General features: G+C 39.1%; 1 protein-coding gene across 2 annotated transcripts in view; it reads right to left on the bottom strand.

Moving 5' to 3' along the window:
- Positions 1-20,082, bottom strand: part of LOC105666993 (aminopeptidase N-like) — a 42,403-nt gene extending 22,321 nt beyond the window's left edge. The window contains exons 1-6 of one of the 2 annotated variants that reach the window (XM_048407888.1): positions 20,027-20,082; positions 17,880-18,416; positions 17,045-17,500; positions 16,340-16,523; positions 15,908-16,067; positions 887-968 (exon numbers count right to left, since the gene is read on the bottom strand). In XM_048407888.1, coding sequence (XP_048263845.1) covers positions 887-968; positions 15,908-16,067; positions 16,340-16,523; positions 17,045-17,500; positions 17,880-18,358 — 1,361 coding nt within the window. In that variant the 5' untranslated portion in view covers positions 18,359-18,416; positions 20,027-20,082. Of the gene's footprint in view, positions 1-886; positions 969-15,907; positions 16,068-16,339; positions 16,524-17,044; positions 17,501-17,879; positions 18,417-19,418; positions 19,576-20,026 lie in introns of those variants that run through there. The other variant, XM_048407887.1, reaches the window with a different exon arrangement.
- Positions 20,083-21,942: the final 1,860 nt, after the last annotated feature.

A 21,942-nucleotide genomic window follows, 5' to 3' on the forward strand; every position in this document is an offset into this window, starting at 1 on the left:
ACAAATTAAGAATAGCAACACACATAAACCGACTAGCTGCGGAAACATACAAAATCACAAATATGGACAGAAGACTAAAAAGGAAGCACCCAGCAGACCTTATAAAGGACATAACCTAAGAAACACGAGGATGGTACCCCGCTGGGGGTAGCCACCAACATGCTAATTTAACCGTTAAAAAATTCCACCAAATGTCCAAATTGGACAAATTTTGAATTTTAATAAATAAAAAAAAAAAACAAAAAAAAAAAAACCTTGGAGAGTTTACTGATATTGTCACGACCGGCATACTTCAAATCCGATGGACCGGTGATGGAGATAAAGATGTGGCGGCCTTGGCGACAATGTATATCGACGAAGTGCCTAATGAGTCATCTATATCCTAACGGTCCTTCCACCGAATGTTCTAGAAGCGTGGCAACGGTCACGTACGCCTACAGGGTAGTGGGAATATTGAGAGATGACAAACAAAGAAGAAACAGATCCCACCGAAAGCCAAATTGTAGGAGCTTCAGTCTTGGAAAGTCACGGCTAGAGCTCAGAACTAAATCGCAGTCAGTGTAAATTCAGAATACATGAAATAAATTCTCCTGTTTTTTTTGTTACCCAATTTTTTTTTCTTTTGGTTCGAGCTACCCCTTTTTTATTTTACGTGACAATATCGTCTAGGCAGTCAGTCTAAAAGTAACCCAGCGTGTGAGTCAACGTGTCTACGTGCTACAAAATGTATTGTATTAGACAAAGAGTTTTCCCGTTGACCGTGGATTCGTTATTGAACCCAAGAACATTGTCAATAGCTTTCGTTAAACTTATTAATTATTACGGGCCCAAAATTTCTAACGAAAATCCGACATATATATCATATAAATGACTTAAATATACGTACTTCTGCTTGAGGTATTCCTTTAAACCTTCGTGGAAAACGTTTTCTGTCAAGATGTGTGACATCATTCGAATAACTGACGCCGCTGCAAAGATATGGATTCACATTAGAGATTGGTTTTTAATAATTCATGTGTGTGCAACGTCAACAAATATCTACAACCGACTCGAGAAACCTGAATCAACTTGCACACGACTCCTGCTCGGACAGCCGAGGAGGACGGACGTGTCTAGACGGTCGTCCTCTCCAGGTATAAGTGAATAGTGAAAAAGTGCTCCAAAGTAATAGTGCTGCAAAGTGATAGTGAGGAGGAAATAAAATAACAATGCAGATACCAACTATAAACATAGCAACAAAAGGAGAAACATATTATATAAAAACCAAACAAACCAACATGGAGACAGAAGAAACAAAAGAGCATCGGGGACAGGAAGATAGCAATTCAGAACATGAAAGATACTACCAGGATGAAAGCTGGAAGCCAGTGAAGGCTAGCAAAAAACGTAAAACAACCACAGACACAAGTGCCATAGGAAACCCAGTCACAGAAAAGCAGCGATGGCTGCAAGAATTACCACTAAGTAACTCCTTCAACTCACTAACTGAAGAAATAGACTCTGACCCCGTAAGTAAAACCATTACCCAAACAAACCATATTACAAAACCACCACCAATCTTTGTCGAGGCCCAAATAATAGACCCGCTCATTGATCTACTAAATAATCTAGAAGAGAAAAACAATTACACAATAAAGCAAACAAAATTGGATCAAGTAAAAATTCAAACAAACACACCAGAATCATTTAGGAAAGTTATAAAAGCATTAAAAGAAAAAAATGCCATCTACCACACTTATCAGCTTAAAACTGAAAGGAGCTATAAAATTGTCATAAGAGGACTGCATCCTAAAACCAACGTACATAAACTAAGCGATGAGTTAGCTAAAATTGGACATCAAACTAGAACAATAAACAATATAACAAGATTCGACACTAAGCAACCCCTACCACTATTCTTAATAGAACTTGAACCCAGAATCAATAACAAGGAAATATATGATATCAAACAAATACTAAACACAATAGTAACAGTCGAACCACCACGACACAAAAAAGATATACCCCAATGCATGCGGTGTCAACAATACGGACACACTAAAAACTACTGCAACAGAAGCCCAGCCTGCGTCAAGTGCGCAAAAAATCACTTAACTGCACACTGCCCATATTCAGGAAAAATAGAAAAAGTTAAATGCTTCAACTGTAACGGTAACCACCCAGCCAGCTATAAAGGCTGTGAAGTAAGAAAACAACTACAACGAAAACTGTTCCCGCCCCTACGAAGCAGGACAAGCACTAACACACAAGCCCATCATGACAGCACAAAACATGAAACATTACCAAATACAGAGCAAGCAATAAACACCAAACCTATCAGCACCAACACCATTGGTGGTCTAAGCTATGCTCAAGTAACCAGCCAACCAACACACACACATAACCAATACCACAGCAATAGTAACAACGACACTGCAGAAATCAAAGAACTGCTCAAACAATCCATAAAGAACACCGAAATGCTAACCAGAATGATAAGCGAACAAAATGCAGTACTCAAACAGCAAACCCAACAAATCACAGTCATGCTACAACTAATTACAAACGTGCTAAGCAAAAAATAAAAACGGACACTCTAAAAATAGCAGCCTGGAACTCAAACGGCCTACAACAACGGGCCCTCGAAACTAAAACATTCATATACAATAATAATATAGACATATTACTTGTCTCAGAAACACACTTCACTACAAAAAGCTATTTGAAAATACCATACTACACCATATATGATACCAAACACCCCTCAGGAAAAGCTCACGGAGGGACAGCAGTGATAGTCAGAAACGATATCAAACATTATCTTCACAGCCAAGTGAACAAAGAATATTTACAAGCAACCACTGTTACAGTTCAAACTAGCAGCAACCACTTCCAGTTGTCAGCAGTATACGTGCCTCCGCGACACAAAATAACAACACAAATGTGGGAAGAATACTTCCAGGACCTAGGGGACAAGTACATCGCAGCGGGAGACTACAACTCAAAGCACACGATCTGGGGATCAAGAAACATTACACCTCGAGGTAGAACACTGGAAAAATACATTAGAAATAATAACCTCAATATATTATCCACAGGAACACCGACACATTGGCCGACTGACCTGAACAAAAAACCAGATCTTCTGGACTTTGCAGTTACAAGGGGACTAAACACAAATAAACTAAAAATAACACCCAACCTCGAGCTCAGCTCCGATCATACACCCATAATAATTGAATACAGAAACAAACCAATTCACTATAGCAAACCAGAAACACTATGCAATAAAACCACCAATTGGCAAACTTTCAAAGAAATAATAGAAAGCAAAATAAACTGCAACATCCCGTTAAAAACTCCTGAACACATAGAACAGGCAGTAGCAACATTGACAGCAACTATTCAGGAAGCAGCAAGGACAACCACTACTCCCGAACCAACCAGCAGACAAACAATAACAATACCGCAAGAAATACTTGACAAAATCAAAGAAAAAAGAAAAGCAAAAGCAAAATGGCAAAAATACAGAACCCGATAAAACAAAAAACACTTAAACAAACTTGCAAAGGAAATAAAAAACAAAATAAAGGAGCACAACGATAACGAATTCTCAAAGTTCATAGGGACACTCTCCACACACGAGAACACCAACTATTCACTATGGAAAGCCACGAAAAGAATAAGGAAGCCAATAATACCCGTCCCGGCAATCAGAAAAGCAGATAACACATGGGCAAGAAGCAACGAAGAACAAGCTGAAGAATTCTCCAACCACCTCTACAACACATTCACACCACACATTACCAACAACAGCAACCTCAAAAGTCATACGGAGGAGGATCCACAAACCACTGCTACCACAGCCGACAAGGAATACACCATACCTAAAACATCGGCACAAGAAATTAGAAACATAATTGATAAAACAAAAAACAACAAAGCGCCAGGAATCGACCTAATTAATGGTAAAATCTTAAAAAACCTTCCGCCAAAAGCAATAAGACTAATAACAGTAATATTCAACGCAATTCTAAGAATTCAATACTTCCCCAAACCATGGAAATTAGCACAGATCAAAATGTTACATAAACCAGGCAAAGACCCGCACCAAACCGCATCTTACAGACCAATATCACTGCTTCCAGTATTTTCCAAAATACTGGAAAAGATAATATACCACCGCATAAAACCAATAATAGAGACAAAAAAACTAATACCGGATCACCAATTTGGTTTCAGAAACAAACACTCCACGATAGAGCAAATGCACAGGCTTATAAACGAAATAATAGTAGCACTAGAAAACAAGGAATACTGCACAGCCCTCTTCATAGACATAGAGAAAGCATTCGATAAAATTAACCATGAAAGTCTACTACAAACAATTAGGAAACAATTCCCGGAGCAAATACACCACTTAATAAAATTCCATCTAAGCTGCAGAACCTTCGTAATAAAAATCAAGGACACACATTCTCAAGTTAAAGACATCAAGGCCGGGGTACCACAAGGAAGCGTCCTAGGCCCAATACTATACACATTATACACGGCGAACATACCAACAACTACCAACAGCACAGTATTGACATTCGCGGACGACACAGCTATACTAGTCAGGCATACTAACCCAGATACGGCAGTCAAAATACTACAAGAACACATCGTAAAAATAGAAAATTGGCTACAAGAAAAACAAATAAAAGCAAACCCCAATAAATGCAACCATATTACATTCACACTGCGAAAACAGATACCACCAAACATCCTACTGAACGACACGCACATAACACAAAAAAGGCACGTCAAATACCCAGGACTCCGTTTAGATACACAACTCACATGGAAACAACATACTAAATCAGTAATAGACAAAATATAGACAACAAGGAGACAAATGCATTGGCTAACAAGTCGAAAATTCAAATTATGTATAGAAAGTAAATAAAAATATCAAAACAATCATAAAACCAATCTGGACGTACGGAATACCACTATGGGGGACGGCAGCAATGAGCCATATAAACAAAATAGAGGTAATACAGGCTAAAATCCTCAGGACAATAGTAAACGGACCTTGGTACGTCAGAAACGAAGATATACGAAGGGACCTGGGAATGCCAACGGTCAAGGAAGAAATCAACAGATTCTCCGAGAAATACAAATTAAGAATAGCAACACACATAAACCGGCTAGCTGCGGAAACATACAAAATCACAAATATGGACAGAAGACTAAAAAGGAAGCACCCAGCAGACCTTATAAAGGACACAACCTAAGAAACACGAGGATGGTACCCCGCTGGGGGTAGCCACCAACATGCTAATTTAACCGTTAAAAAATTCCACCAAATGTCCAAATTGGACAAATTGTGAATTTTAATAAATAAATAAAAAAAAAAAAAAAAAAAAACTTGCACACGACACCAACTCCCAAAACAAAGTAATATGAATTCCGCACGTAGGCATAAGATAAACGAACATCTAGAACGGCTGTGTCTTGATCGAGGCTTCAGTCTTTCGGTAACGGTCTAATCGCAAACTTATAATCTTATTAAACAATAAAGGTATTTCGAATTCTGGTTCAAGAAACCAACATATTTTTATTATTATTTTCCTGTCATGTTTACGTGACACATGCACAAAATTTTTAACTTATAAATACTATTAGGAAATAATGCATTTTCACCATTAATGACTTTTCTCATTTATTTATTTTTTCTAATGCTTTAGAACTGGAAATCCAGCGATTGTGATGTTCATCTTTACATTAACGTCTTGAGCTTAGAAAATTATTTCCATTAGATTAGAGAAAATGTTGTCATAAGAACAGGGAGATATTCAATAAATTAATCTACAATCCTCAAGAAATTCTACGTCTAAAGTCCATTTTTCCATTAAAAGTTTGCTTACTATTTACAATGATACATTATCATATTTGTGTTAGATTGCTAAATATTTTACTAGTATTACATTTTCGTAAAACACTTTTCGACTTTATCATTAAATAATTTATTTAATGCAATATAATGAACTTATTTTTTCCAATTTTGATGTAGACAAGTAAAGTACTTATTTTTAAAATATTTCTCGTAATTTTATTGACAAGATATTAATTTGTTTCAATAATCTGCGCTATGTAGCTTGTTATTATTCTCTGTGAACGTTTGTTATTCATAGAAATTATTAATATTAATAATTAATCAATTAATTGCCATACTAATAAAATATTCAAGAAATATAATCAACGCCATTCTAATGTATCTCCACTAGAACTCAAAAGTATCCTGCAATTTAATTAGAGTATCACAATTAATAATTATGTGTTAATAAATAATGACGATATTCTGTATTAGTATTATATTATTATGATAGCAACATTACTTATAAATAACTAATAGATATGGAATCAACTAATTTGATTTGTGAAGTGAAACCGGTTATGATACAATTTTTTAACAAAATTTTTACCAAGACTTTATGGAGAGCTTATTTATCCTCAAACTGTATACATATGTAAATGTAGTCTGTAGTCTGTAGCTGTTATCGTAAATGAAATAGAAAAGATTTTCCATAAAATATAACTTAATGAATTGAAACTTATAATATAATTTATTCAAGCAATAGTTATTCGAATCTAATACTTCTTATCATATTTCAAATTTTAAGATACTGTACTAGACGAAAGGCCCAAGAGATATCTGGAGAACTATAAACAACGTCGCGAGAAAGCGGAAGTACCGACAGGCCCAACAATGTACCATCGGTCCTTCAATAGAATACAGACGACACCAAATTTACAGCACGCAATGAACATTAATCACAGTAACACCAACACCTTTGGTAGTCGAAGCTACGCGCAAGTAATCAACCAATCTCCACCCTTGGACAACCAAAATCAGAACAATAACAGTAACGACATTGCTGACAATTAAGTAGGCGACTGATTTAAGGGTAGAAACACGGTAAAGAGATGTTAACTGTTCGAAAGATGAAAAATCATTGAAGTTTAGTGACGATGTTGTGGCGGATGAAAGCTAGTGATGGGTTGGTCTATGATCACGAAAACAGCTGATTTGTTAAGGGCAAGTTTTAGTTAGGAATGTTTTTTTCTTCCTTTTGTTTAATTCTTTACTAGATTATATCTCTTGTGAGGTCTGCTGGGTGTTTCCTTTTCAGTCTTCTTTCCAAGTTTGAGGTGTTGATCGTTTTCGCAGCTAGCTGGTTCGAATTTCTTGCTATTCTTGCCTTATATCTTTCCGCATAACTGCTGATTGCTTGCTTAACCGTTGGTATTCCCAGGTCCCTCTGTATATCCTCCTTTCTGACATACCAGGGTGCGTTTATTATTGTTCAAAGAATTCTAGCTTGTATTGTCTCTATTTTGTTTATATGGTTCATTGCTGCTGTCCCCTATAGTGGTATTCCGTACGTCCAGATTGGTTTTATGATTGTTTTGATATTTTTATTTACTTTCTATACATAATTTGAATTTTCGACTTGTTAGCCAATGCATTTGTCTCCTTGTTGTCTATATTTTGTCTATTACTGATTTAGTATGTTGTTTCCATGTGAGTTGTGTATCTAAACGGAGTCCTGGGTATTTGACGTGCCTTTTTTGTGTTATGTGCGTGTCGTTCAGTAGGATGTTTGGTGGTATCTGTTTTCGCAGTGTGAATGTAATATGGTTGCATTTATTGGGTTTTGCCTTTATTTGTTTATCTTGCAGCCATTTTTGTGATATGTTCTTGTAGCAATTTGACCGCTGATTCTGGGTTAGTGTGCCTGACTAGAACAGCTGTATCAGTAGCTATATCAGTATTTTGCTAATGGTAGATGTTGGTATGTTGACCGTGTATAATGTGTATAGTATTGGTCCTAAGATGCTTCCATGCGGAACCCCTGCCTTGATGTCTTTAACTTCATAGTATGTGTCCTTGATTTTTATTACGGAGGTTCTGCTGCTTAAGTAAGATTTTATTAATTGGTATATTTGTTCCGGGAATTTTTTCCGAATTGTTTGTAGTAGGCTTTTGTGGTTTATTTTGTCAAATGCTTTCTCTATGTCCACAAAAAGGGCTGTGCAATATTGTTTGTTTTCCAGTGCTAGTATTATTTCGTTAATGAGCCTGTGCAGTTGGACCGTACCCAGTTCGCTGTTGAGTGCCGAAGCATGCAGACGTGTCTCTAGTGCCTAGTGAAGTTCGAAAGTAACACGTGTCACCCAACCGTCGAAAGTGAACACAACGTGCTCTTATCCTCCCAAGTGTTTCCTATCCGTCAGAGAGAAGAAAAGCCTACGCAACTAACCCCAACCCGAACCTTGTCTCATAGCCTCACGACTAGTTATTCATATTGAAATAGCTAGCTCGATGATGGCCCAGCAATCACGACCAGGCTCGCCTGTGCAAACTCACAACTACCCCGCACTACTCCCCCCGTGGCAGAAGTGCAGCAGATCCCCACGTGCCAACGACGCCAATAAGGCGAAAAAACGCAAAATTGAACCACCAAATACAAACTCGAACCAACAGCCAACAACACAAATTAACACTCACAACAGGTTCGCAATATTGGAATCCTCAAACGAAGCAATAGAAATCGCAGGCACGCCACCAAACCACCACGCACAGAGAAGCCCCCCTCCCGCACCAATATTTGTTAATGATGTCATCGACATCCAGACAATGATCAAGTCCTTAGAGAGAGATATCTCCAAGGAGGACTACAACCTGAAGATAATCAACAACCAAGTCAAAATCCTGCTGACGAATCCAGTAGCCTACAGGAAGCTTACCAAGACACTTAGTGCCCTGAACGCCAATTTCCACACCTATCAACTCAAAGAAGAAAGACCTTTTCGGGTGGTGCTACGAAACATCCACCACTCCGCAGACATCGACGAGCTAAAAACCGAACTATCGAAACCCGGCCACGAAGTCATCAATGTCAGCAGCATATGGCATAGAGTCACGAAGGACCCGTTATCCCTGTTCTTTATCGATTTAAAACAGAAACCCATCAAGAAAGAAATCTACAACATCAGTCGCCTAATGAACGCCATCCTAAAATTCGAACCACCGCAAATCAAAAAGGAGATAGTGCAATACAAAAAGTGCCAAAGATACGGGCACACGCAGAAATACCTCAACCATACCTTCCGCTGCGTCAAATGTGCAGGAACACACCGCACCGACCAATGCAGGAAATCACCGGAAACCTCAGTGAAGTGCATCCACTGTCAAGGTGACCATCCTGCCAACTACAAAGGCTGCTCAGCCTACAAAACTCTGTACTCAAACAAGTACCCCAAACTTAGAGCAAAAGAGGTAACCTACCAAACACCCAGCTCGCCGAAATTCATCTTTACCCCAATCCCCCCAACCAATCAAACATCCAGCCCTACCAAACTCACCACTCCCTCAACCTCCTATGCCGGTACAAGGCACTCGAAATACACCAAATAGCCACAGGGATCCTCCTCAAAGTAGTGCCCCCAACTCACCTAATACAGACAACGTCTCTAGGCTTGAAAAGCTAATAGAGAAACAATCAGAGCAAATAAACAATTTGCTATCGCTATTAACACTCATCATGGATAAATTAATACGCCGCGACACAAAATAAAACCAAGACGCATAGCTCTGTGGAATGCCAACGGTCTAGCGCAACGCAAACTTGAACTAGAACTCTTCCTAAAACACCAGCAAATCGACATAATGATCATATCTGAAACCCACTTCACCGACAGAAACTACCTGAACATAAACGGATACAAGTTCTACCACACCCAACACCCCAGCGGAAAGGCCCACGGCGGCACCGGAATCATAATCAAATCAAACATGAAGCACTACGAACTTCCACCATTCCAGAAAGACTACCTCCAAGCAACAAACGTAGCAATAGAAGACTGTCATGGTACAATCACAACTTCAGTTGTATACTGCCCTCCCAGACACTCCATCGCCAAAGAAGACTTTGACAACTTCCTGGACACCCTGGGCAATAGATCCATAGCAGGAGGAGACTACAACGCCAAACACACCCAATGGGGTAGCAGACTGATTACAGTAAGAGGCAAAAACCTCCTCAACAGCATAATAACCAACAACCTCAACTACCTTACCACATACGAACCCACACACTGGCCCACCGACACAAACAAAATACCCGATCTCCTTGATTTCCTCATAACTAAAAATATCTCGTCAAGACACGTCCAAATCAATTCCTCGGCTGACCTCTCCTCTGATCATTCCCCCGTGATAGTAACAGTCAGTTCAACTATCATCGAGAATACACCTAATGGCTCCATTCATAACCAACACACCAACTGGCAGTTCTTTAAAGAAGTCTTTACCAACACAACTTCAGCCTCAACTTCACTAAAAACCAATGAAGAAATCGAAGCAGCCACGGAATACCTAAACACGAGCATAATAAACGCTATCCGCTTCTCCACACCGGCAAAAACGTCCACCAGCAAACACGAATACCCCCAGTACATACTAAAAAAAATAGCAGAAAAACGTGGACTAAGAAGGATATGGCAGACCCATAGAACACCGGAGGACAAACGCAAACTAAACAACGCAACTAGAAAACTATCCAAAACCATAAAGAACTACAATAATGACCGTTTTCACAAATATCTCGCCAGCCTGTCCCCCACAGCCGACTCAAACTACTCACTATGGAAAGCCTCCAGGAAACTCACGCGCCCCCCCCCCCCCCACAAATAATACCTCCAATCCGCCGCCCGCAGGGTGGATGGGCGCGTAGCCCTATAGAAAAAGCAAACCTATTTTCCAATCACTTAACTGAAGTATTCAAACCTCATTCCTCCATAGCTGCAGCGGACGTTACCGAATACCTGCACACTCCGTTCCAAATGTTCCCTCCTATTGAACCCTTCACTTCCGCAAAGATCATAGAAGCAATCAGTTGCCCAAACGCCAAGAAAGCAGCATGTCACGACCTAATAGGAAATAAAGCAATCAAGGAACTTCCTATAAAAGGAATTGCACTCATCGCATCAATCTTTAACGCTATCCTCCGCCTTCAACACTTTCCTAGGGCTTGGAAAATCTCACTGATCACCCTCATCCCTAAAACCGGTAAACCAATATATGAAACCAGCTCTTATCGCCCAATCAGTCTCTTACCTACCCTGTCTAAACTATTCGAGAGGGTGCTCATGAATCGTCTCCTTCCACTCCTAGAAGAATTCAAAACACTGCCAGACCACCAATTCGGGTTCCGAAAACAACACTCAACAGTAGAGCAAATCCACCGCATAACCCACATGATCAGCCAAACCCTTGAAAAGAAAAAATACTGCTCAGCGGTATTCCTAGGCACCCAACAGGCATTCGACAATGTATGGCATGAAGGGCTACTCTACAAGTTCAAAAAGATCCTACCACATCCATACTACTCCATCTTAAAATCCTACCTAACCAAGAGACAATTCATAGTTAAATGCCTAGGCGACACTTCCGCAACATTCCTAATAGAATCCAGCATACCCCAAGGTAGTGTCCTCGGACCCCTACAGTTCTCCATCTACACTGCCGACTTACCTATATCAAACAAGGTAACAATAGCAACATTTGCCGACGACACAGCACTATTAGCTACCCACGCAAACCCGGCAATTGCCTCATCCACTCTCCAGCGAAGTCTCGACTCCATGGAAAAGTGGTTCCAAAAATGGGGCTTCAAAATAAACGAAAAAGAAATCCTATCATGTAACCTTCACGCTCGGAAAACAAACCTCTCCCCAGGTCACCATTAACAACACAATAATCCCAAGCAAGGACTCCGTAAGGTACCTGGGCATGACCCTGGACAGGAGGCTAACTTGGAGAAGACATATCTCAGAAAAAACAAAGCAATTAAAGGAAAAACTAAGAAAATTTTATTGGCTCACGGGCCGACGCTCCAAACTAAACATACAGAACAAAATAACCCTCTACAAGGCCGTAATAAAACCAGTCTGGACCTACGGAATCCAACTATGGGGAACAGCAAGTAACTCCAACATTGAAATACTCCAACGCTTCCAATCGAAAACGCTAGGATCCCCATTAAATGCACCCTGGTATGTTACCAACGAAACAATCCACCGAGACCTCAAGATACCTACAGTCAAAGATGAAATACACAAGTCCAGAAGCAGATATAACACAAGAGTCAACAACCACCACAACCCACTAGTCACCCAACTACTGGACACGACGGACCAGATCCGCAGACTAAAAAGAAAATACCTACTAGATTAAATCCTTAGTCCTACTAGAATCAACAATATAAAGCTATTATAATCCATGTCATTGTATCACGCCAAATTAAGTTACTGAAAATTCTCAACGAGAATTGATTGTAAATATTCTAATAAATAAAAAAAAAGAAAAACGTTGGACCGTACCGCGTGGTGAAAGTCCTGCAGAATATCCGCTACATAGTGCAACGAGAAGGTGAACACGGGGGGCCGCGTAGAACTTCCACTGCAGCCGTCCACATGAAGTGGTGTATCGTTGATATTAGTGATGTAAGTGAGAGCAGTGAAGATGAGCACTTCTGAGGGCAGATGTGATGGTCAGGAATGGCTGAATGTTGTGTCGTAAGAAAAAAAACCTGATTAGAGATCGATCAAAACAGTGTCGTCTGTCCTTCGGTTGTTATTACACAGAGAAAAAGCCTATGTGACTAAAGTCACCTAGTTCTTGCGGAGTGCTAACAGGATGGGATTAAAATAACGCTGATAGAGGGAGACGATTTGAATTCAAAGAGTTGTTGATCGAGAAACGTTGAGCCGTTGATCGGAAAGCGTTGAGCGGTTAATCAAGAAGTGAGAGTGTGTCGAGAGGTCAGAGTTAATCGAGGAGTCGAAGAGTAGAATTATTAGCATTGCCGTGTTGCGAGAGTTGTTAGCGTTGTTGAAAGATTGAGTGCTTAGCGTTGTGAAGTTGCGTGACTTACTAGCGTAGCTGAGAGATTGAGTTGTTAGCTTGTCGAGTTGCGAGAGCGGTCGAATTAAGGTAAGAGTGTTACATTTAGTTCAACTTAAACATCCATCGTTTTCTGTCTAATTAATATCTGTATAACTAATTTATTGTAAATAAATTACAAATTATAAATAGTGTGAGGAAAAATCTATACCTAAATTTCCTCGATACTACAGGTGGATGCCTGTGGAGTGTTTGTTTCGGAATCCAAATTCATGATCTGGTACTAATTTTTTCTTTTCTATTATCGATTTTTTGCGATCATATATTATTTTTACCAGTATTTTGGAAAACACTGGAAGTAGTGATATTGGTCTGTAAGATGCAGTTTGGTGTGGGTCTTTGCCTGGTTTAGGTAACATTATGATCTGTGCTAGTTTCCATAGTTTAGGAAAGTATTGGATTTTTAATATTGCATTGAGTATTATGGTCACTAGTCTTATCGCTCATGGCCGAAGGTTCTTCAAGATTTTGCCATTGATCAGGTCGATTGCTGGTACTTTGTTGTTTTTTGTTTTCTCGATTATGTTTCTGATTTCTTGTGCTGCTGTTTTAGGTATGGTACTAGTTTCCCTGCGGTGTTGTTTAGTAGTTCAAGGGGGGGAGGGTCTATTATTTCAGCATCCATGTAGATTGGTGGTGGTTTAGCGATGCCGGTTATTGGTTTTTCAACTGAATCTGTTACTCTCTCTTCTGGCAGCGCGCTAAATGAGTTTCGGAGATTGATTTCTTGTAGCCATTGTTGCTTATCTGCTACTATTGCTTTCCTACAGCTTATGCATGGTGTTACTTTTCGTTTTTTGCTGGAAGTTACCACCTTCCAGCTATCCTCATGGTGGGTTAGTTCGTAGTTCTCATCATTGTTTTGTGTTGTTTCCATGTCTATTTCGTTTATAACTGCACACCTTTGTTCTTCGTTTATTGATTGCCTTGGGATGGTAGAGCTTGTGTCTCTATTTATGTAGAATTTTTCGCCTTTACTTGTAATTTTTATTGGTGGAATTTGCATTTTCCACCATTTGGCGATGGCTGATTACGTTACCGCTTTCTCTTCCATTTGCCGCACTTTCACTGAAGCACTGTTTCGCACATCCGTTTAGCTCGGCTGCTCGGGCAGAACTAGAATGCTTAAAGAGCTTCATGAAAGTATGTGAACACTTGCCGTAGAAAATTTTTGAAAATTATGGATAGATATATTGTGTCCGTTATTCGAACCTTTTTGAAATTTCATTGATGAAACATAACTACCTGATTATGTTGGTAAAATTTGTAATCAACTCAAAAGTATAATTAGAGGTAATTTATTGCAAGAAATATACTTATTGCAAGTAAAAAATAACGAACAGCGTAAATAGTGCAATGAATAATTGACTGTTGGAATACTTGGTTAATCTTTGCAAAGTCTATACTTGTAATAAATATTTTGTAACTTCCTATTTAAATATTTTATCAAAAGATCTTTTTATAAATCGTACCTGTTACGTCGCCTAACACATCTGCATTCCAGCCCTCGCGACCCGACAGCCAGCGGCCTGCGTTACGTCACTCCGACCCTCAATAAACCTAAGGACCCAATATAGTCTTTCACTGTCACTGTATTGTATCAACAGGCGTCTTCAGTCAATCCCTTTGTCCTGAAGAATTTCTTAAGCCTAAAAATATTTTCGAAGCACATCTGGTTTTTAGAGACCTCCTTGGGTTTATTAGGCGCGCTTAAAATATGCGGAGAAAGCGGACACGCACCCATGAGGCAAAATTGAATAGCTAGCTAATAAAACAATCAGGTTTTTCCCATGAACAAGGTCACCTATCAACCACGATGGTAGGAGGCCTCCTTCATGCATCAGCGTAGGGCATAACCAATCGACATCGCGGATGGTTAGCCTCACTTTTCTTAACGAAAAGTGCGAACAACGAATCCGCGTTCGTCATGCAAAAGGGCACACCCACACCGAACTTTCTTCCGTCAGAACGCAAGAGCGACCAATGAGTCAAAATTATAACGCCTAACGTCTAATTCTGAATAGAACGCCAACGGAGCGTAATTCAAGTCGGTCCGCAACATTGCCAAACATTCGCTTATTCTATTAAGTATCATACCGTGCTACGTCCACTAAGAGACTAAATTCAATTGTAAGAGCCTTGCTCTATATTGTACACATCTATATTATTTGCGTGCGATAAAGTTGTTAATTGTTTATATCTATTCAACCGTGTAGACGAACTGTTGGAAATATACATTATTATAACTCTGTGACTCCCAGTGTTATACCGCAACAACTACCCCAATTATCCTAACCGAAATACGGGGATCGAACTATTCGTGGTGTCGATTATCCTAATCGTAACGGGAATTTACGACTCCCGTTGACGCGTATTCTAACGACCGCGTCGCCCCGCGATAGCTCGAACATACAGTACCAATATAATCATGACAGTCATATCCCATTACAATGCCTAAGGAAAATTCAAATGAATAATATATTGTTTTGTGTAATATATTCGTACGAGTTCATATATTTTCGTGAATTATAGCGTATGTATTGTACTTCATGAGCAACAATGTGTGTATTTTATTTGGATGATTCCGCATGAAGAATTTAAATTTGGTAAAAATTACTAACAGATCCGTTATAGGACGTCTCCCAACTATTTATTGTCGAAAGTCTCACCTTTTATTTTTGCCTGATAATGTTTTGGCTTAAGGTTTAATATATTAATTAATTGATAAAATACATAGGTGCCTATTATCTCTTGCCCTTGACATTTGCCAATAAATAGAAATTATTAATGGTCACATCGTATTCGTTTATATCTTTTATCTGATGTTAAAAATGTTGCGTCGAACTTTGCTCTGAATATTCTCGAACATATGTATTGGGAATTACTTCTAATAACAATGAGAAAACCTCTTACCTTTCTGATACGCAATATCGTCGAACAAGCTACTAATTTCATCAGGCGTGTTCGCGTCCATGTTCATGGGACGCGAATTTTCACCTGCGTCTATAATGAAAGCGTTTCCTTGTATGTTGTCAACGACAAACACTTCGTCTAATCGCCATTCGGGTAGTACCTATATATATATATTACAAATGTACTAAATATGATACAAGAATACATTTAAGGAATTGGGCGAGAATTTAATGGTGAAAAATATATTAGTTGTTAATTGATGTAGAGGTCAGAAACATACGTAGAATGCACAGCTATGTTAATAGTCATATAAAATATAAGCAACTGATAATTGAAATTTTGAATCCAACAGAAATTTACTATCGAATTTATAACAATTCTATTATAACAAATTAATAGATTATAAGTAGAAGACACATTTATTACACTTACTTTATGAGTAATAATGTATTGGAAGTAGTCTGCAAATCCTTCATTCAACCAAATCCACGTCCACCATTCTGGACTAACAAGATTTCCAAACCACTGATGCGCAAATTCGTGAGCTATAATCGCAGTTATACTTTGCTTCGTATAAGTTGTGGTAACACCGTCTTGATAAAGAAGAGCGGACTCCCTGAAATGAAGAGTTTCGATCGAAGTCTGCCATCAAAAATATAATATTTTTTAACTAGATTTTAATATTGTATTAGTTGCAAATATATACATGAGATATGACTATTTTTAAAATTTATTTACTGTCACTGAGATTTGCACTTAGAATTTTCTTAATCTGGAATTTAGGGCAAGGCTCTTTATATTTGGGACAATTTAAATGAATGTGTTTAACGGTAGCTTAGCAATTGTAAACGTTATTCGTTGATGAATTAGATTTCTCAACTAGATATACATATGTATAAACCTTATGTAGACAAAAAGCCATGACATTTGGTTTTCTTAAAAACAAATTTCTAGTTTTCAGAAAGCGCATCATTAAAACTCTACTGGTATGTTATTTGTTTGATTCATCATCCATTCCTGAAAACTCTCATACGCTATGGTCGAAAATTCGATGAGTTCGCCCTTGAAATTTGAACTTTGACCTGCTAAATCGAATTGTGATTTTGATCAACTTTGATTACGTGCTGCAACAATTACATGTAAGTGACGAGGCCCCAATTCTCCATAGCGCCTGGCGGAAAGTCCTCCAGCGATACCTGATCCATTTTTGGTATATAATGTGTGAAATTGATGGCGGTATATTCATTTAAAGCGTCTAGCAATTCTTTACTCTTCTCGAAGGCGTAATGTGTCTGATTCACTGCCTGTGGCTTAGTACACACCCTGAACATACCATCTTCGTTGCATTCATACTTGGAGACTATGAATGCCACTAAATAAGTGGATATCCGAGGAGTTGTTTTGAACTTAGTTGTCGCCATGTCGTTTTCCACTTTTGGTTCTTCAACTGGCAACGGAGGCATGTTTGAAATCGCATGGTAAGATTTCGGATGGGTTATAGAAATGTTGAAGCGTGCCTTGAAAGCAGGCTCATCCCAACAAGGGAATGCTAACCGTGCACCTGTTGGCTCGAAAAATGTCGCAGCCACATATCTGCAACATGAAAATGAAGTTCTCGAAAATATTGATCGTTTCGAGCAAAAAATAAGCGAAAAAATGCAACAGTTAGTCGTAATTTTTCTTTACGCTTTATTAAGAGAAATGATGGTGTGCAAAAGACTCTGGCCAATTAGGTTCAAAATGAACTATTCAACTAATTTTAAATAATATTACATAATTACCTAACAGCGTTTATTTCTTGTATTGGTTTCTTTTATTTATCATGTTCTTATACTCAATATTATCAAAATGCTTTTGAATACCAATAAAAAATTACATGAATGAAATTACAAAATGAATATAAATGAAGATATATCAAATGAAAAATTTATCTAAGAGATGACTTGCGAACTATATAAGAAGGTATCCTTACATTAGATTGCCATTTTTGTCGGTAGATCTGCTTCTGTAAAATCCTGTTACTTCATTGTTCACGACTCCAGAATAGCTCACAGTAAGCAAGTATTGGTTTCCCTTCATAAGCTTGTCATCAAGCTTAATAATTAAAAATTCATGTACTTCGTCAGATGTAAAACTATTCACCTTAATAGCGGTTTTATTTAAATCGTGCAGGGTAATATTCTTTACAGTGAGGTTCTTCATGTTCAGTGTTATTGACTGAGCATCTTGAATTTCAGCTACCATGTAGATCTTCACTTCACCGGTAAATTTGAAGTCTGTTTCTGATAAATTTGAATTCAAATTCACAGTCAAATCTAGCTCATAAAAATTTGGTTTGGCTCCTACAGGCAGTTTATAGCTTGGTTCGTCGACTTGAGAGCTGATCACATCTCCAAGTAGAAGATTCGTGAAAATCAAATTGATAAGGAACAGTATCAATATTCTTGCCATTTTGGATCGATTCGGCAAACAAGCGCATCCATTGGAAGACCCACAATTCGTTTATTTTCTATTTTGTAAAATATATTATTTATTTATGTATTATTATTTCGGCTCGTGAATGTTGATGAAATTTCTTTACTCGATTTTACTTGTATATCACGCGAAATGTTAATTTGGGCGTATGTAATTAAATACCACACCAGAATCGTCTGCAACCTGCGATAGATTTTCAATGTACATTTGTATCTAACGTTTCAGCTCGCTTGTTAATATTTATGAGATACGAATGAGAAGATAATAACGTAAGTAATATAGATGGAATCGTATACGCGTAATCCATCGAATGATTTAGTGATAAGAAGAAAACTTAATAGTTTCCTTAATAGTTTCGATCATTATGACCTTCATATTTCGATCGATATCGAAATTAATATTTTGGTAACAATTTTTCGAAATCGTCGGAAAATAAGGAATTCATTAATTTAAATGGATTAAAAAGTGTATAAATTAAATCGTACGTAAACGCCCAATTTTGGTCTTTAATGCGTAAAATAATGTAAAACACGATGAATGAAAAATAAATACTGGCATTTGATCGATATCTCAAATTTTCTAATGCTGAAGAACTCTAAAATTTAAGAAGACCTCTTTTATTACATCAGAAATATATTTTTTTATTTTAAATCGTTTTTCTTCACATAATTTTGTAGTGGAACATGAGTCAAAGGACATTACGAATCATGTTCTGGTTTTGCCTCATATTGTCGAGACCGTTATATTATGAGTAATGTAAAAGCAAATAAACTCCGGGCAAAACAATGTCACCGCTACGCGCAACCGTCGAACAACGACAAATTTAAATGTTCCGGCTCTCCTCCAATCGGTATAAATATACGGACGCAATCGCGAGCGATGATATAAGAATATAAGTGTATAAGGCGATTAGCTGCGAATTATCGAACGGTCTGTATTGACTTTAACGAGTATCTTATCACGTAAAAAAGAAATTCTCTTGATGATACAAAAAACTTTATTTCTCAAGAGTCCAAGACCCTTGGGTACCACTTACAATGTTCAAGTATCGGCTCACAGTTTAGACTAACTTGCTCGTTAATATTAGGGTTTATATACTATGCAAGGACAACGGAATAGATGGTGGGGGTATTGTTTTTGGAAATTCTTTACCAGGGTGGCGATGTGTCGCCTAAAGTGACGTCATTGTAGAAGATTTTGGGGTTACAATCTCCGCCACGAACGATAATGAGATTTATATTGTATCAAGGACTCTGTACACGTATATTTATTCATTTTAAATATACTTGACAAACGGCTACGATTTTATTTTGGCTTTCCTTACTAGTCAATACTTAACACGACCAATCCACAACAATTTTATACGCAAATTATGAATTATGGTCGTTTCTTCATGCCGATTAATTTCCTTGTAGATTGTGGATTTTTATACAAATTCATATTATTTTGAACACAAGTGAATGAATAAAATCCAAATAGAAATATGTTTCATCTATTAAAAATTACTGTAATAGCGCGGAAAATTGAGGTATACATTTTTCCTCATACTACTTATAATTTATAATTTATTTACAATAAAGAAACTAAACAGATATTAATTAGGCTGAAAACAATGATGGTTTAACTGGAACTGAACGTAACAACCTTATTTTACTTCAAGCACTCTCGCAACTCGACAACGCTAACAACTCTACTCTTCGGCTTCCCGACTAGCTTTGACCTCTCGGTCAACACTCTTTGAACCCAAATCGACCCCCTCCATTAGCGTTATTTTTTCTTTTCTTTAATCTTATCATGCCAACGCCCCGCAAGAACTAGGTGACCTTAGTCACTTAGGCTTTTTTCCCTATGTAAACTAACACTGTTTGGAGGACAGACGACATTGTTTTGATCGATCTCTAATCAGGCTTTTTTTACGATACTACATTACAACCAGTGCTGCGTTTTAGATATTTTATATTTTTTGTATTCATATACGTCGGAGATGAAAGGACACCGAAGCCTTCCCTTTGGAACTTTGGGAAAATCCCCTAACATTGTAATCTAGATTTTAATCATAGCCGCAATTAAGCAATTGTCGTTATTCAATCCGATTGTATTTTTTTCTTATTTATTTCTTTTTATTCACAATTGGTTCAATTTGGACATTTGGAAGAATTTCCAAACTGTTTGTTTATCATGTGGGTGACTACCCCAGCGGGGTACCATCCGCGTGTTTACTAGATTATATCCTTTGTGAGGTCTTCTGGGTGTTTCCTTTTCAGTCTTCTTTCCATGTTTGAGGTGTTAATCGTTTCCGCAGCTAGCCGGTTCGGGTTTCTTGCTATTCTTTCTTTGTATCTATCCGCATCTGTTAATTTCTTCCTTGACTATTGGTATTCCCAGGTCCTTCCATATGTCCTCGTTTCTAACGTACCATGAGGCGTTTACTATCGTCCTAAGAATTTTAGCTTGTATTGTCTCTACTTTGTTTATATGGCTCATTCCTGCTGTCCCCCATAGTGGTATTCCGTACGTCCAGATTGGCTTTATGATTGTTTTGATATTTTTAATTTATTTTCTACGCTTAATTTTAATTTTCGACTTGTTAGCCAGTGCATTTGTCTCTGGCTGTCGTGCAGTCCGGGAACACTCCGGGACATGTGCGTCTCTAGACGGGCCGCCACCACTCTTTCCAGTAGTTTACCAGCCCCGTCCAAAAGATACACCGGCCGATAGGCAGAAAGCGAGTCCGGAGATCGTCCCGGCTTCAGCAGCAAGACTATTCGTGCCTCTTTCCACCAGATGGGGAATTCGCCCCGAGACAGGCATCTGTCTTATATTCGCATTAATTTCGGTGCCAAACCCCGGCGACGTCCTTCCACAGGCGGGTCGGGACTCTGTCGGGGCCCGGAGCTTTCCGTGCTCCGATCCTCCCGACAGCCTCGGACAATTCTTCCTCGGTGACCCTCGATTCCGGGTTCTAACTTCCCGCGAGGTCCCGTGACTCTTCTTCCGACGGTTGAGGTTCCTGCTACTCCTCATTGGGGCACCTGCTATTCTCCTCGTCCGTCGCTCCCGGGAACAGGGTGCCGACAACCTCCTCTAGGAACCGGGGATCCATGCTCTTCGTTGTGGGAGGCGCTCATAGACGAAGTTTATTTAGTATCATCTTATAAGGCCGCCCTCAGAGGTCGGCGTCGAGGCTGGCCAGAAGCTCGCCCACTCCCGTCTTTTCGCCTCCTTGATTGCTCGCTGCAGGGGCCTCCGCGCTTCGCGGTAGTTCTCATACAGTCGAGCCACCGTGGCTTCGTCCTCCCGCCGCCTACGGCAGGATCTGGTGTATCGGTGCCGAGCACGGATGCACGTCTCACGGAGACGAGCGATCCCCTCGGACCACCAGTACACCGCGCCGGCACGGCGCGGAGCTCCGGAACGCGGCATACACGAATCGCAGATGGCATGCAAGTCGCGCCTCAGCCGGGTCTCGCCGCTGTCAGCGGGCAGCGTAGCCACACCGACCCGAGGTCCCGAGGAGCGTAGTGTATGGGTCCCACACTGACCTCGGCGGCGCGGCAGCC

Source organism: Bombus terrestris, chromosome 7 (assembly GCF_910591885.1).
Source record: "Bombus terrestris chromosome 7, iyBomTerr1.2, whole genome shotgun sequence".
Taxonomy (NCBI): Eukaryota; Metazoa; Arthropoda; class Insecta; order Hymenoptera; family Apidae; genus Bombus; species Bombus terrestris.